A 17967-nucleotide genomic window follows, 5' to 3' on the forward strand; every position below is an offset into this window, starting at 1 on the left:
ATTTCAATAATAAAATAACAGTCCAGCCCATCTATGATATTTTTTTCCGCCAACTTAGCTTTACTGACTCTACTATGAAATCAATACTTAAAAAGATGATCAAATTGTTCCCCCAACTACCAACATAGATCCACATGTACGCTATATATAATTGCCCATGAAACAATATATATGCTTTTTATTGATCACCGATTGTCATTATCATTAATCATGTATTGCCCCCATCCCTTTTTTATCGTTATATTTTTTTCGAAAATTTTTTATAAAAAAAAATAAGAATAAATTAAATTTTTATAATTTATTTTAATTTATCACAAAATAAAATATTAAAACACTAAATTTTATATCTTAACCTATTATGTTTTATTTTTAGTGTCATTTTATTTTATTCTAATAACCAAACGTGTGTCGGTGGGTATATATCCGTTATTCTCTCTGTACCACAGATTTTTCCTATATATGATGAGTAGGCATGATAGAAATTATAATACAGAATCCAATATTATTGATCAAGAAATAAAGGATGTGTAGTACTAACACTTCAGTACTTGATTGCTTCAACCCGGATGCAAAATTCAACATGATTGATCGAAACACTGCAAATTATCATCCTAGTATTTGGAAGGATTATTTCCTTCAATATGCTTCACAATCCATGGTATATATCTATCTCTCTATATTGTTGCTTATACATGCATGCAAATGCAATAATAATCAACTGATATATCTTTTATATGGATATAATGCAGGAATTTGATGATGAAACGAAGGCACAAATTGAAAAACTGAAGAAACAAGTTGTCAAAATGCTTATTGATGTCTCAAAGCCCATTGAAGAAATAGTTAACTTGATTGATTTAATCTGTCGTTTGGGGATTCATTATCACTTTGAGAGTGAGATTGATGAATTGCTGCAACAAATTCACAACAATTATACCAAAAATGGAGAAATAATAATTTTTGAGGACAACCTTCCTTCTCTTGCTTTACTTTTTAGGTTACTAAGGCAACAAGGATATCGCGTTTCACCAAGTATATACCTTATTCCTATTCTTTTTAGGTTACTTTTATATTTTGGCTTAAAATCATCTTAGTTTAACTTTTATATAATATAATAAATAATATTATTAGGTTATTTTCATTTTAATTATTATTAAAGTTTTTGCTTTTTTTATTTTATCTCTGTCTTTTCGTTTCTTTTTTTTTTTTTTGGTTATTTATACTTTGCAATATTAAAACATTAACTTTATATAATATAATAAATAATAACATTTTTTTGGTTATTAATTTTTTATTTAAAATTTTAGATGGTTTTTTATTATTTTTAGTTTTACATGTTTCTTCTTAATGTTCATTTCTTTCTGATTATTAGTTGATTTTTAAATTAGTCGGCTAAATTAATGTTGACTTTCTAGGTTTTTTTTTAACATTTTGATTGTTGTATGGAACAATATCTAGATGTGTTCAATAAATACAAAGATGAGAATGGAAAGTTTAGTGAAAAACTTGTGAAGGATGTGGAAGGATTGGTAGAGTTGTATGAAGCATGTCATGTCAGAATTCATGGAGAAGACATATTAGATGAAGCTTATGCATTCACTTCCACTCAACTTAAATCCATTGCCACCCAATTGAAGGCTTCTCTTGCAGCACAAGTCAATTATAGTTTAAAGCAATCTTTACACCGAGGTTTGCCGAGATTGGAGGCACGCCGTTTTATTTCAATATATGAACAAGATCCAACCCATAATCAAATTCTACTCACTCTTGCAAAATTAGACTTTAATTTCCTACAAAACTTGCATCGAAAAGAAGTTGGCAACATTACCGAGTAAGCTCTTTAATTTAACCACAAAACCATCCTACTTTGTTAAATAAGTTTTCAAATTCCTATCAAAATACTCATCTTGGTTAAATGTTTATACTCTTCTACAAAAGTCTAAAAATCAAAATGTTTGGTTTAGATATATATTGAGTGTTAGTATTAACACCATATATTATGAAGAGAGCAAGATTGAGGAACTCGATAAGTAAAGGCTATTCTTTAGTACTCTGTTTAACTGTAAAAATAGTTTTAAGCAGTTGTAATTAGTAGGTGTTATATAATGAATGTTTTCTATTGTTAAGTGTTGTTGGACCTTTTTGTTATTGAGCAGATTAAGTTTTTGTAGAAGTGCACTACAGTTCACAAAAAATCTCTCTATTCTTTTTGTTGCTTCTATTGGGTACTCTGTTTTTTATTAGTTAGTTTATTTTATTTTTGTTAAATGTTTATAGTATAAATTAACTGTTGATATATTTTATAAAAATATTTAGGAGACAATAGAAAATAAATTCGAAGTTATTTCATTTTGTATTTCTTAGCTGTTAGAATATATTAAGATTAATTAACATTGATTAGAATTATTTAGCATAATTAAATACTTATTATTAAATATTACGTCTTTATTATTTTAAATCTTTTAGCACCCATTAATATTCTTTTATATTGTATTATTTTATATAACTTAAATATACACAAATCTTTTTTTACTGCTCTTTCTTATCTTTCTAACATTAACTATCACTTTTTTTTTTACATTCCTTAATTACTGCCAAAGTAATTAAGTAATATTTGATATAATAATGGTGTTATTATAGATGTTATATGTATAAAATTATAAATGTTAAGTTAAATAAAATAATTTTGAGTTGTTATCTCTCTAGCATTATTGAAGTTAAACTTATTTATTTAACTAACCACACCATAATTATAACATTGTTATTGTGTTTTTGTCCTTTAATTTTAGGTGGTGGAAGGAGCTTAATGTTGCTGTAAAACTACCATATGCGAGAGATAGAATTGTAGAATGTTGTAACTGGATTTTGGCGGTTTATTTTGAACCTCAATATTCTCAAGCTAGGAAAATACTGATAAAATTGATTGCTCTTATATCAATTATTGATGATACATATGATGCCTATGGAACTATAGATGAACTAAAACTTTTCACCGAGGCAATTGAAAGGTTGGTTAAAAATTATAAATAGATGGGTAAAGTATTATTTTTGTTTCTGAAGTTTGATAAAAGTTTTAAAAATACTCTTAAGTTTTATTTTGTTTCAATTTTATTTCAAAAGTATTTGATTTGCATCAAATATATACTTGACAGCTAATTTTTCAAAAAATTTAAGACCAATTCAACAACAATTTCATAAAAACAACCCTTAATACAAGCAAATCAAGTATAATTTTTATACATTATTGTTAGATTGGTTTTAAATTTTTTGAAAATTTAGATGTCAAGATATATTTAATGCAAATTGAACATTTTTGGAACAAAACTGAATCAAAATAAAATTTAGGGATATTTTTAAATTTTTTGCCAAACTTTAAAAATAAAAAAATATACTTTATCCTAAATAGATACTAATTTTTTTTATGCCAAGTAGCTGATATTTTTTTAGTCCAACTAATTGATGGTGGTACAAAACTCAAATATTGGAAGAGAAAATAAAATTAAAGGAATTGAATGGAAAGTTCATAGAATGTTCAAAATTTGAGTTTTTAATGAAAATATCATGCCTTTATTAATTTTAAAATTTGAAAGTTAATTTGGAATTAATGGTCACGAAATTTGTGGATATTGATGGTGAACTATCAAACTTTTCTAACTTGTAAAGTTTTTTCATGGTGGGATACATTACAGGTGGGATATTAGCTCCTTGGATGATCTTCCCGAATACATGAAATTAATTTATGAGTCTCTCCTCAAATTTTTTGAAGAAGTAGAACGAGAACTTGAAAATCAAGGAAGAGCATATTGCATTAAATATTCCATTAAAGAAGTAAGACCCCTTTTTTTTAACCTCTTAAAAATATATTATATTTGTTTTGTTTCGTGGAGTGCATCCATCCAACTCTGTAAAATAATGGAAATAGATTCTTTCAATTATTAAAAAAAAATAAAAAATATAAAATGTGATTTTTAATTTTTTATTTTTTTTTATATTTATTTTTTTATCTCACTTATAAAATTAATAGTAAAAAATCATATTTTACTCTCTCAATTGTTAAAAAAATAGCAAGTATTATTCATTTTAAATTTGACAACATTTGCAAGATTTATGAGATATATATCATACGATAGATCAAATTTATTCCATTGACATGCATCTCTTAGAGCCAAACTCCAGTCAGAGCGAATCTAAAAATCTTTTGAAGAAGAGGCCAAAAATTAAATATTTATATAATTAAATATTATATTATATAATTGATAATATTATTTTTTATTATTATTTTTAATAAAAAATTATTAATAAGTTCTATATTAAAATAAAAAATTCTACTAAAAATAATAATTTTATGTTTGATATCATTTATAATAACTAAAAATTTAATTTTTATCCTTTATTATTATAAAGAATGTAACATGAACAATATAGATTAGTTATTCTGATATTTTTTATATATATCTAAAATAAATTAATGAATAAAATATGTAAAATATTCATACTAATATATAATTTATTTAATATGTTATTATTTTAATATCATAAAAAATAAATAAATAGGTTTAAAAGTTAAGAAAAAATTAAAAAAATAGAAGGAACAATTAAAAAAAAGAATTCATCAAAATAAATTATTAATGAAAAAATAAAGAATAAAATTAAAGGAATAATTAAAAAAGATTTATTGATCAAAATAGTTAGCCTAAAAATATAATATATTATTAATATTTAAAATGTAATAATTAGAATTTGAGCCCAGGTCATAAGACAAAAAAAAAATATTCTAATTAATTATTAAACTAATAACTCAATTTTAAAATTAAATGTATTATCATATAATTATAGAAATTTTAAAATTTCTTAGGAGCTATGACCCTAACTCCAGTTAATAATCCTTTGACGTTAAAAGATCCAAAATTCAAGAATAAATTGAAATTCAATCCTTTAATTTTTTATTTTTATTTTTTTTATACATTAGTAATATATAATAAGACTTGAAACTGAAATTTCATATGGCCTGACAAATTCAACAATTATAAATTGACACATTTCACACATTAGTCAAAATACTTCATGAATTTCTTTAGTTCATTTAGTTTCATCCTTATTAAAAATAATTAAATTCATAATAAATTTGGATTGAATGAATGATTAATTTATTCGTCTGTATAAATAAATATTAAAAATTTAAATTTTGTTTTAGTTTAGTTAAATGATTAATTCACTTGTTCTAAATTTATTGAGTTAAAAAATACCGTAAAAAATTAACAATAATAATTTTGTTATATATTTAATACGTGTGGAATAGCTTCAGAAGACAACCCAGGCCTATATGACTGAAGCCAAATGGTTGAATAACAAGTATATACCAACAATAGCAGAGCACTTACAGATATCAACAGTATCATCTGCTTATCCATTCCTCGTGACAAGTTCTTACATTGGCATGGGAGATATGGCCATAGAAGACATCTTCAAATGGGTAACAAGTAAACCCAAAATTGTTACAGCTTCCACAATTATTTGCAGGTTCATGGATGACATTGTCTCTAATGAGGTATATTTATGTCCAATATACAAACACAACATAAAAATTTAACTATCATATTAGGTATATATATAAATTAGTTATTCGTATATATAAAATATATATTAAAATATAAAATATACATTGAAAATAAATTAAAAAAAATATATTTATACAAAAAATAATTTTAAAAAGACAATAATTTAAAATTATTTTATTTAATTTAACATCTAAAATATATAATTACATACTTATTATATTTAAAATTACCCATTTATTTTAATAATAATTTAGAAATATAAAATAATAAAAAAAACTTTGAACTATTTTAAATTGATTTTTATTGTCTTTCAAATATTTTTGTTATACAAAAATATATAGTGTTGACTTTTCTGTGCATATTGTATTATTTTTGAAAGTTCAATTTATATTATAATTGAATTTTAATGTATAATTTTTTTTGGAATTTTTTCCTTATTATATTTAGTCATGTGAAAGTTATTTTAAAAGCTAAATCACATTGAACAGTTTGAACAGGAAAGAGAACATGTTACCTCAACAATAGAATGCTATATGAGAGAATATGATATATCCAAAGAAGAAGCCATTCAAAAATTGCAAAAGGGAGTTACAGATGCTTGGAAGGATATAAATGAGGAATGCCTGAAGCCAACCAAAGTTCCAATCTTATTTCTTACGCGTGTTGTCAACATGGCACGATTTATAGATGTGATGTATAAAGATGAAGATTGTTATACTCATGCTGAAGGAAAAATGAAGAAATGCATTGAAGCTTTGCTTGTTGATCCGGTGCCAATCAATAATATAAGGAAAGATATGAAACCTTTTATATATGCCTAAACAAAATCTAACAAAATTGTAAGAGAATTTTCTTTTTTAATATAAAGTATTTATTTATTTTGGTTCTCAACAAATTTTAGACTAGATACTTTAGCTTTTAACTAACTAAAATTAATTAACTTGTTAGTCTTTAATATTTAACTCTGTAGGTCATATTAGTTTTTAGTCTACTTTATTCCATCAACTCCTCACAAAACTATCTTAGGTAGTTGTCGACTTGTCCTATCAGATATTAAATGCCACATGTTTGATCCTTCAAAATATTATTGTCAGTAAATTAGTCCTCAAAATTATTTATTATAAGATAAATCAATCTCAAAAAATATTTATTATTAGAAAAATTATGCTATCACAAATATAAAAAATATTTTAAGTTAGAATATCTACTTTTTACTGATGAGAGATAAAATTTGACCATTCAATAGTACAGCCACCTAAGTTATTTTTTAAAATAATTCGAAAACTTTTTTCAACTTTTCTTAGTCTCACTATTTACTACAACATAGACAATCACATAGAAGTAATTAAGACAAAATATAAGATTAAGAGGGAGAGTGAGACTAATGCTAAAGAGGTTGGACAATATAATATTAATGGAGTTTCACCAAAAAGTGATGAAGGAACACAGGGAGCCGTCACTAAAATTGGAGCACTGGGAATAGTAGTTGAGACCGGAACACAGGAAGAGCTTGTGACAGTTAGCTACTAGTAACATGGAGCATGTTGGGGCTAGAACTGTAGGACCTCAACCTTAAATTCCTATAACAACCAACAGAGCAGGAAATTCACAAAATGAATGTCTATGGCTAATTTATTGCATTTGGAATAGCGTAAGAGAATGCTTCCAAATCAAAATTTATAATCCAAATCACACTTGTACAAGAGAGTTTTAATCTAGTTTAGTTTATTAGAATTGGGTAATAGTCCAGTTGGAGAAGAGGCTTGATATGAGCCCAAATACCAATCATGACCCAACAGAGAAAACTATGAATGATGAAGGGGTGATTGGGCCGAGAAAGTCAAGTCCGGAGTAGAAAAACAAAAAGAAAAAGGAAGCAACCAATTTGGATGAAGGACTACGAAGCGTAAAGGAATGCAGGGGAATAATGCTGGAGAAAATAGCAAAAGATAATTATGTAACCACCTAGTGGATAGAGTCATATATAGCACGAAATGAAATCACAAAAAATATGTAAAAAATATTATATATTCTTGAGGAGTCTCCTTATTCAAAAAGAGAATTATTATCTTATCTTCATCATCTATATAATTCTCACATATTTTTTGTTAATTATTTTTATTTGATGTTATTGCCTATTATTGTGATTCTCTGTGTTAATTGTTGATTCTAAAATTATTTTATTGGTTCATTGCAAGGAGTACCAAGTGGAGTACCAATTGATGCTTTCGTTGAGAGGCCAACGACGGCGGAAGGAACTCGCCTAAATCGGTTGGAGGAACTCACTTTCTCTGACAAGAACAAAGTTGAGATGTTGAGTTGGAGGCTTGTTAAGGCTAATGAGCGCATTGTAGAGACATAATACCAGCTTACCACCATCGAAAAAATTCTCCACGAGAATATGAAGTTAAAGACCAAGAGAGATGATCAGATTCAGCCAAGGGAGGAATCAATGATTGGTTCTGGTTCGGGCTCACCAAGCTCTCATGGGGATCGCATTGGCCACGCAAGTTGAAGGTGGCCAACTTACCTATGTTTGATGGACAGGGGGTAGAAGACTGGGTCTTCAGAGCTCATCAGTATCTTAAAACTTTTGACATTCCCGTTGAATAGAAAATTTGTGTACTTTCCTTTCATCTTGTGGGAGCTGCGTATGGATGGTACCGTTGGAGAATCAACAATAACATCGCTTACATCTGGAGACCTTTTTTGACGCCCTAAATTCTTGTTTTGCTAAAAAGTCTTCTCTAATCACCGCATCGCCCTCAAAGCACTGAAAAAAAATTGTGAAAGAATACCAATATCAATTTGAAGAGTTCAGCAACCAGCCAACCATTTGACTGGACTGAGTGAGGAGTGAATCATAGCCCTCTTCATTGCTAGGCTTCAAGATCATTTGAAATATGAATTGTTACTGTCCTAATCCAGTTCATACATCCAAGTTGTATCTATTGCTAAAATGCATGAACAGAAATGGTAATTAATATTATATTATTATTATATTATATAAAAGGTCCATAGAAGTATATTAATTTATTACAATAGTATCAAATGGAAATTAATATTAAATCACTATGACTCAAAAAAAATTAATATTAAATTGAAGAGCCAATATATGTGATCTTATTTCCCAACAAAGAAATAAAGCATTCTTGTAATACCCTAATATTCAAATTTTTATGCTCAAGTCATAAGTCAATGATATTGGTGCATGAAATTGTGATTCATTCTTTTCACAACTCAAACAGTCCCTGGTAATGACTCCAAAGACTTGGTGCTCAATACCATGGTCTAAACATAATTTCACAACTTCGCACAACTAACCAGCAAGTGCACTGGGTCGTCCGAGTAATAAATCTTACGCGAGTAAGGGTCGATCCCACGGAGATTGTTGGTATGAAGCAAGCTATGGTCACCTTGTAAATCTCAGTCAGGCAGATTCAAATGGTTATGGATGATATATGAATAAAGCATAAAACAAGGATAGAGATACTTATGTAATTCATTGGTGAGAACTTCAGATAAGCGAATGGAGATGCTTTGTCCCTTCCGTCTCTCTGCTTTCCTACTGTCTTCATCCAATCCTTCTTACTCCTTTCCATGGCAAGCTGTATGTTGGGCATCACCGTTGTCAGTGGCTACAGTCCCGTCCTCTCAGTGAAAATGTTCAACGCACCCTGTCACGGCACGGCTAATCATCTGTCGGTTCTCAATCAGGTTGGAATAGAATCCATTGATTCTTTTGCGTCTGTCACTAACGCCCAGCCTTCAGGAGTTTGAAGCTCGTCACAGTCATTCAATGATTGAATCCTACTCAGAATACCACAGACAAGATTTAGACCTTCCGGATTCTCTTGAATGCCGCCATCAATTCTAGCTTATACCACGAAGATTCTGATTAAGGAGTCCAAGAGATAAACATTCAAGCCTTGTTTGCTTGTAGAACGGGAGTGGTTGTCAGACACGCGTTCATAAGTGAGAATGATGATGAGCGTCACATAATCATCACATTCATCAAGTTCTTGAGTGCGAATGAATATCTTGGAATAAGAACAAGCTGAATTGAATAGAAGAACAATAGTAATTGCATTAATACTCGAGGTACAGCAGAGCTCCACACCTTAATCTATGGTGTGTAGAAACTCCACCGTTGAAAATACATAAGTGATAATAGTGATCATTGGCTTCGGCCCCAGAGAGGGAACTAGAAGAACCAAGATGATCTAAGAACTAGACGTCCAAAGATGAAAATACAATAGTAAATGGTCCTATTTATAGAGAACTAGTAGCCTAGGGTTTACAGAAATGAGTGAATGACATAAAAATCCACTTCCGGGCCCACTTGGTGTGTGTTTGGGTTGAGCATTGAAGCTTTCATATGTAGAGACTTTTCTTGGAGATAAACGCCAGCTTTTGTGCCAGTTTGGGCGTTTAACTCCCATTCTTGTGCCAGTTCCGGCGTTTAACGCCGGGCAGTTTTGAGCTGATTTGGAGCGCCAGTTTGGGCCATCAAATCTCGGGCAAAGTATGGACTATTATACATTGCTGGAAAGCTCAGGATGTCTACTTTCCAACGCCATTGAGAGCGCACCAATTGGGCTTCTGCAGCTCCAGAAAATCCACTTCGAGTGCAGGGAGGTCAGAATCCAACAGCATCTACAGTCCTTTTCAGCCTCTGAATCAGATTTTTGCTCAGGTCCCTCAATTTCAGCCAGAAAATACCTGAAATCACAGAAAAACACACAAACTCATAGTAAAGTCCAGAAAAGTGAATTTTAACTAAAAACTAATAAAAATATAATAAAAACTAACTAAAACATACTAAAAACATACTAAAAATAATGCCAAAAAGCGTACAAATTATCCGCTCATCAGATACTACGGTGGTACGACTCTCAGGTGGATTTTTAATATATAAATATAGGTAATTTCAGAAAGAGTATTAATCGAGAAGCCTGAAAAGAGTATAAATAAAATCGCGAAGACGTATCACTCACGTTTCGACAACAAAAAGATAAACCGTGAAGCCAAAAGCGATATACGGACAAGGCATAAAGAAGATTAAGAGATAGATAACAGATATATATATATATATATATATATATATATATATATATATATATATATATATATAACATAAGTAAATAGCCACTAGTCGCGACCCGCGAAGTTTAGGCCGGCTAGGGTACAGTATGAAAGTAGTTGACAACAGTATATCCTAATCTCTCCCAAAGGAAACATGAGAGCCTCTATAGGCAAGTTCAAAAGAGTTCAATACATAATATAATCCTTTCAAAACAAAGGTGGAGAGATTCTAAGCTAAACACAAAGTAGAGAAAATAAGGATATTCGCCGTCTCTCGGACGACCCACAACTCACTTCTGAGCACCTGGACCTGTATCTGAAAAACAAGAGATATATACGGAATGAGAACCCCGGGCCCATGGGTTCCCAGTACGGTAAAAGTGCCAAATAAATACAATGCGCTGCAATAAAAACTCACGAAGCACCCTAAACTTCTTCAACAATTATCCATCCTAGGTTCTCGCTAATCCATGAATAGGCAACTTTCATAAAGGAGTGCTAAAACTAATTCATGTTTCACATGTTTCCCAACTCGTTGACTCTTCCACGAATCAGACTCAGAATCATAAACAAAACCATCACTAGTTATTCTACCTCAGCAATTCTGTATCAATACATCATACCCTCACCTGGAGCTAGTGAAACCACATCACTGCGTCTACCCAGGGAGCTCAAATTATCTCATCAAGAACAACCCTCAACATCAACCGACACCAGCATGAGGGGCCTCTCAGTTGTACAAACACAAGCAATACAGGCAAGTAATACACAAATAAGGTACAAGTAGAACAAGTAGCACATAATCAGTTAACATAGCATATATGATGTAGAAATCCAAAATAAATAGGCAAACCCAAACAATTCAAACATATGCAAATGATGTATGCCTGTCCTATGGCTGACGATATCATCTGTCGGTTATATAGCCAACCCGACATGTCCTGGTAGCTAACCATTGGACAGAAACACCCCTTGCGGAGCAAGTAGGCTTGAGCTACAACCCCCTTGCTACTACCCGCTCAACCCAGAGCCAGTGGAATAACCACTATTGCGGCTACTACCCAGGCGGGTGTTCAAAAGCTCAACCTGGAGCGAGTGGATTCACCACTACTGCCGCTACTATCCAGGCGTCACAATCTCTGACCTGGAGCAAGTGGGACGAACCACAACCCTTGCTACTGCCCAGGATATCAGAATATACATTCGTTCAGTTTAAAAGTAATCCTCATTGTTATCAAATCTCAAACATTAACCTGGAGCAAGAGGGACGAACCACCACCCTTACTACTACCCAGGTATCACAAATACATTCATTCAAAACTCCATAATTAAACTCATTTATCATAAACATTCTCATACCCGGAGCAAGTGGACAACGCCACTACCTACTACCCGGGGTCACACATCACATTTCAACATTTTCCACTATTATCCATTTAACACATTCATTCATTAATCATATATGCATTTATACTCAACCATAATCAATAATGGATTTGCCGTAACCCGGCAATAACTCAGCCATCCGGCTCATGGTTCAATCAAGAACCAGCAATTTATCAATAAATATAGCCCTTCGGCTCATGGCATACACGGTACTTCCACCGTCATCCTTCATATCTCATATAATCATCTTTGATCATCATTGATCACAACTTTTCCCCTTGCTTCATTCGCAAGTTACCACATCCCCTAGCTCTTTCCTCATTGCTAGGCATACCATAAAGATTTAATACATAAGGGGTGAGATCGGAGGCTTAGAAGTATGAGATTTGGCTTTTAAAACTCAAAAATCAACTTTTGCATGAAAACAGGGACACGCGTACGCGTCCTCCACGCACACGCATGGATGGCCACAAAGCTCATCGACGCGTATGCATCATTCACGCGGACGCGTGGATTGAAAAATAGCCAAACGACAAGTACGCGTCAGCCACGCGTACGCGTGGGTGCACTTGCGTCCCAGGCACAAAACTAGCACAACTCTAGCATAACTCTCGGGAAAATGGCTGGGCAATTGGTGCAGCGCATCGACGCGCCCGCACACACCACGCGCACGCGTGGATGGTGCCTTCTTGAAGAACGACGCGTACGCGCCAAGTGCGCCTACGCGTGGAGGGTCATTCTGCTAAAAATTTTATAAGTTAAAAGCTGCAGAATTCACAGATTAAACCCACAATCTTTCAACGGACATAACATCCTCGTTTTAAATCATTTTTTGCCCGTTCTTCGAACGGCATGGACATCCCGGATCGAATTTTATTTCTAAAGGAGTTTGGCACAAAACGGGGATTCGGAGTCCAAGTTATGTTCCGTCAAAGTATGCCCAAAAACCATATTTTCATATAAAACCACAAAGTGCCGTTTTCAAAACAAGCCATTTTCAACCCTTTTGGAAATCAACCAAAGCATGCCAATTTCAACCCTTTTGAAATCAATCAAAATATACCAAAATCAACATCAAGCCTCCTCAGCTCATACATTAACACCTTCCCACAATTCATAGAACCGCCATATAACCATTGTTACCCATTTCAAACAAATGGCTAAATCACAAACACATTAACATGTCATACATCCTTCCTCATCCCAATTTCCAACGATACTATTTCCAATCAATCATCATTATACATAATCAATATCATACTCATTATCACATAATTTCACCCACAAATCAACCTTAATCATTCCTCAAGCATATATCACAACATACATATCTCTCATGCATCATCATACCATCAAGGCATCAATAATCATAATCACATATATGACCACATAATATATCTCAACCAAAACCAAACATATCTCATCTATATACTTTCATCCAAAATTACCAAATTCTACACTTCAACTCCTCAAACCATATTATTTAATAACCAACTCAGTCATTCATATATTCATTATCTGAAATTCATCAAATCACTTGTGTCATCATACAATTCACAGATCAACTTATCTTTCTTACCTCTTTCCAGCCTCCGACCCAAACTTCACGGCCTCCGGCCCAATTTCATAATTTAAATGCATAAACCACAAATCAATACTCATTACCCAATACATCAAATTTCCAATACACCAAGCATACAAGGCCACACAATTCTCAACCCAATCATTAATTCACATTACATACCAACTATGCATATTAGCACCAACCATTTACACAATCCAAACATAATCCTAGGGGCATCTAGCCTAGGAATTCTCATCACACTAAACGGTACTTAAATGAGACTTAAACCGTACCTCTTGTAGCCAAACTAATTAAGCCTCTTCTATGGAAGTCTCCACCAACACTTAGCTCCAAGCCTCACCAAAGCTCCACAAGCAACACCAACCTCCCAATTGTACATCAAAATTACCAAATACACTAACATAACCAATTTCACATACATACATCAACCTAGGGCTCATAAAAATGACAAATCACAAGGGTTTGAGCACTTCTTACCTTAGCCCATATGAAGTAGGGATAGAACCCACTTAGAATCCATGTTGGAGTATCCCTAAACACCCAAAATCACAAGATTTCAACACTAACTACCCAAAAACATGTAACATTGGGAAATTTTGAAAACTGCGTTCATATGAATGAAATAATCACCACAAAACTTAGATAGAATTGTAGAGGATAAGAAGAGCGACATGTGGCCGTAAACGGCTCGTTAATCGGAGCTCCGTAGCTCAAGTTATGGTGGTTTGAAGATCAAAGAGAGTTAGGTTTTCTCTCTTCTCTTCTCTCTTCTCAGTTTCAGCGCCCCAACCCTTCCTTTTAGGGTAAAATGAGCTAAAATGCTCATAACTAATGTTTATATATATTAGGTCTTGGGCCCACTTAGGCCCGGTTCACTTATTTTTATCCGTTGGCCCAATTTTGGACCAAAACCTTTAAGATTAGCGCTCTAAATCGCACTTCAAATATTTCTATCTCCTCTAGTTATAATTCCTCATTTCTTAATCTTATTTACTCATAATCAATTTTTTCAACTGTAGTACCAGACAGGTCTCAGCCGGTACTGTCGGTCAAAATTCCACTGCGCGCTTTTACGTAGAAAACTATGTTTTCCGACTCAAAAAAATTCACTGAATCCAAATATCATATTTAAATCATCAAATTCCAATTGCCAAATCTTCCAACCATTGTCGCTCCTATTTAACTTATTATTTAATTAATTTCGGTTATACCGAGTATTACATTCTACCCCCTAACAGAAATTTTCGCCTTCGAAAATTCTATCTATCACTGCGAGTACGCGCACGTAGTGTGCCTTTATATCCAACGCATAACAGTTCCAAGGTCTTTTTACTCTACGCGCTTCCGTTGCCGCACTCTGATTTCTCTATCTCCAAGGGTCTCGGTCATTCATTCAACACCGACCAACAGCCTCGTTCCTTACTTTTATCGTCTCATCAAAAATATTGCCATCATCGTTAATCATAGCCATCATCCCACATCACTATAATCAATCTAAGATCATCACCACACCTTAATCATACTCCATCAATATCCTCTTTCTCTGCCAAGCCAATTCCTTTAATCACAGTTCAACTCCAAGCATAACCTCCAAACTTACTTTCTTATCCTGAATCCCTCGAATTTCTATATGACTTGCTGTTGTAAAGTCTCTGACTCATCAATCAAAAACCCCTTTCATTTCTAGAAATCAAATGAGTTTGGAATAACAAGCTAACAAAATCATAAGAATCCGGCTTCCTTTAATAATCTATAAAAGCATTTGAAAAACATCTCTTTTGTTAAAGTTTTTCAAATCAAAGGTTCTTCTCGAAACAATAACCAAAACTCTTTCAAATTCTTGGGAAAAATTGACAGCACCCCTCCTAAAAATTGGAGTTTACCACCCGTCACGGGTTCCCTCAAACCAATCTCAGTACCACAGCAGCATTTCAATTTAATGGTTTTCACATTCGTCTTTCAAAATCAATCATTATAAATCTCAATCTAAATCCAAGGTCACTATGATCAAACATCATAGTACTCATCTCTCAAACACGACAACTTGCACTCTCTCATCATCTAAATCCAATTACGCATCAATGATAATTTTCTCATCCGCTTTAGAACCATCAAAGCTAGCAGTCGCAATCAATTCCAACTATTTGGGGATCATTACTTGCAGTAACCTGCTTAACCCTTCTGGTATTCAAACTTAAGATATTATAGTAAACTTTTACAGCTCCTATTCATAGCTATCCTGGGTTACTGCTTCCGCAAGTTTCTGCTACTTTATTCTGATATCTCGTCTAGTACTAGCTCTATCACTTACTTCCTCAAGTACTCAACCACAACTTAGCATGACTGGTATTTCAAATCAACGTTTCCAATTCCATCATTTAGGACCATTCCTTATCTATTTAAATCAAAGGAACTAAAAGTCACGGGTTCAATCCGTTTCACCAAAAATCCAGAAATCAATCAACTATATAACAAACACAACACATCATTCTCAACAAAAAATCATTTACATCACAGGCATTTGTCCATTTGTATTAAGGCAAATCCTTACTCGGACCATTCAGTTTGCTTCTCAGTCTAATATTAAGCTCGACATTTTCAGTTTTACTGTACATGCGGTATTATAAAATCACACACTATCCTTTAACCTTGATTATTGCAATTACCTCAATCTTACTGTCGCAATCGGCCCGTATCCTGACTCTCTCCTTGTTGGCAATTTCTTGATACATGCCCTGGTAACCCACACTTGCAACATACACCTAACCGCAATCGACACGGTCTATTTGGGTGATGACTTCCACATCTCTGACAGCTCGAAACATCAGAAGCAGCCGCTGCCCGTTTTCCCTTACCGTTTCTTTGGGACTCCTCACTCGTCGCAAAGTTATTCCGTCCTTGGGGAAAGTATTGTATGTATCCGCTTACCTTAAACTCTCGACCCCTTGGTGCGAATCCTTGGTTGTGCTCTCCATGACTTCCTTTCTCTGCAACCCTCCTTTTCACACACTCTTCAGCAATTCTGCTCTTATTCACTAACTCTGAAAAAGTTTGGATCTCCATTGGTCCCACTGAACTTAAGATGTCGCTCTGGAGCCCTCCTTCATACTTAATGCATTTCCATTCCTCGAAGTCTCCCAGAGCTCCCTGACACATGTGGAAAAACCTGAATAACTCCTCAAATTTGTCTGTATACTCAGATACGGACATAACACCTTGCTTCAGCTGCAGTAACTCCAATTCCTTGGCTGTTCTGGCAAAATTCGAAAAGTACTTCTTATAGAATTCCACCTGGAAGGCATCCCAAGTGATAGTATCATTCCCCTGTTGCAGGAGACGTCGAGCCCCTTGCCACCAATGCGATGCTTCTCCCGTGAGCAGATAGGTAGCAAATTCAACACGCTGCTCTTCAGGCACCAACTGCGCTTGCAGTGCTCGCTCCATGGCCTGAAACCAAGTATCAGCTTCAGTCGGATTGGTGGTTCCCTTGAACTTAGGTGGATTAACCTTTAAGAAAGTTACTAGTGTCATCGGACCCTGAGCTTCCCTTCTGCCATTGCCATTATTGTTTATCTATTGCCCAAGAGCCTCCGTAGTGGCCTGCATAGCAGCAGCCATATTCTCCAACGTCGCCATAAGGTTTACCGGGTTATTCGAGTTGACTTTCGGTTCCTGAGTGTTAGTACGATCTCTCTCACGTCCCCAACCGGGTCCATGAGGCGCCATCTGGTTCCTATACACACCAAACAATCGATATCAAGTTGATCAGTCTCAATATCAGAAGTATAGTGCTTCAAAGTACCAAAGGTACACTCATGGACTTCATGCTAGATGTATCGGTTAGATACCCTAACTAGCACAGGCACAGACTCAGAGTATGCATTGAAGCATAAGCAGTTCCATCCCTCAGGCTCACGAGGAAGAACTGCTCTGATACCATAATGTAACACCCTAATATTCAAATTCTTATGCTCGAGTCATAAGTCAATGATACTACGATGGTACGACTCTTAGGTGGATTTTTAATATATAAATATAGGTAATTTCGGAAAGAGTATTAATCGAGAAGCCTGAAAAGAGTATAAATAAAATCGCGAAGACGTATCACTCATGTTTCGACAACAAAAAGATAAACCGTGAAGCCAAAAGCGATATACATACAAGGCATAAAGGAGATTAAGAGATAAATAACAGATATATATAACATAAGTAAATAGCCACTAGTCGCGACTCGCGAAGTTTAGGCCGGCTAGGGTACAGTATGAAAGTAGTTGACAACAGTATATCCTAATCTCTCCCAAAGGAAACATGAGAGCCTCTATAGGCAAGTTCAAAAGAGTTTAATACATAATA

General features: G+C 33.5%; 1 protein-coding gene across 6 annotated transcripts; it reads left to right on the forward strand.

Moving 5' to 3' along the window:
* Positions 1 to 470: 470 nt before the first annotated feature.
* LOC130943891 (probable terpene synthase 2) lies at positions 471 to 8569 on the forward strand. Of its 6 annotated transcripts, none has more exons than XM_057871972.1 (8): positions 471 to 658; positions 750 to 1032; positions 1459 to 1831; positions 2790 to 3008; positions 3690 to 3828; positions 5300 to 5548; positions 6047 to 6397; positions 7757 to 8569. In XM_057871972.1, exons 1-7 carry the CDS (start codon positions 524 to 526, stop codon positions 6377 to 6379), a joined length of 1731 nt encoding a protein of 576 aa, XP_057727955.1. In that variant the 5' UTR covers positions 471 to 523; the 3' UTR covers positions 6380 to 6397; positions 7757 to 8569. The 6 variants fall into 6 exon arrangements, with proteins under 6 accessions (XP_057727955.1, XP_057727956.1, XP_057727954.1 ...); XM_057871973.1 differs by having other exon boundaries at positions 7760 to 8569; XM_057871971.1 differs by lacking the exon at positions 7757 to 8569 and having other exon boundaries at positions 6047 to 6436.
* Positions 8570 to 17967: the final 9398 nt, after the last annotated feature.

The sequence above is a fragment of the Arachis stenosperma genome, chromosome 8, assembly GCF_014773155.1.
Source record: "Arachis stenosperma cultivar V10309 chromosome 8, arast.V10309.gnm1.PFL2, whole genome shotgun sequence".
NCBI lineage: Eukaryota > Viridiplantae > Streptophyta > Magnoliopsida > Fabales > Fabaceae > Arachis > Arachis stenosperma.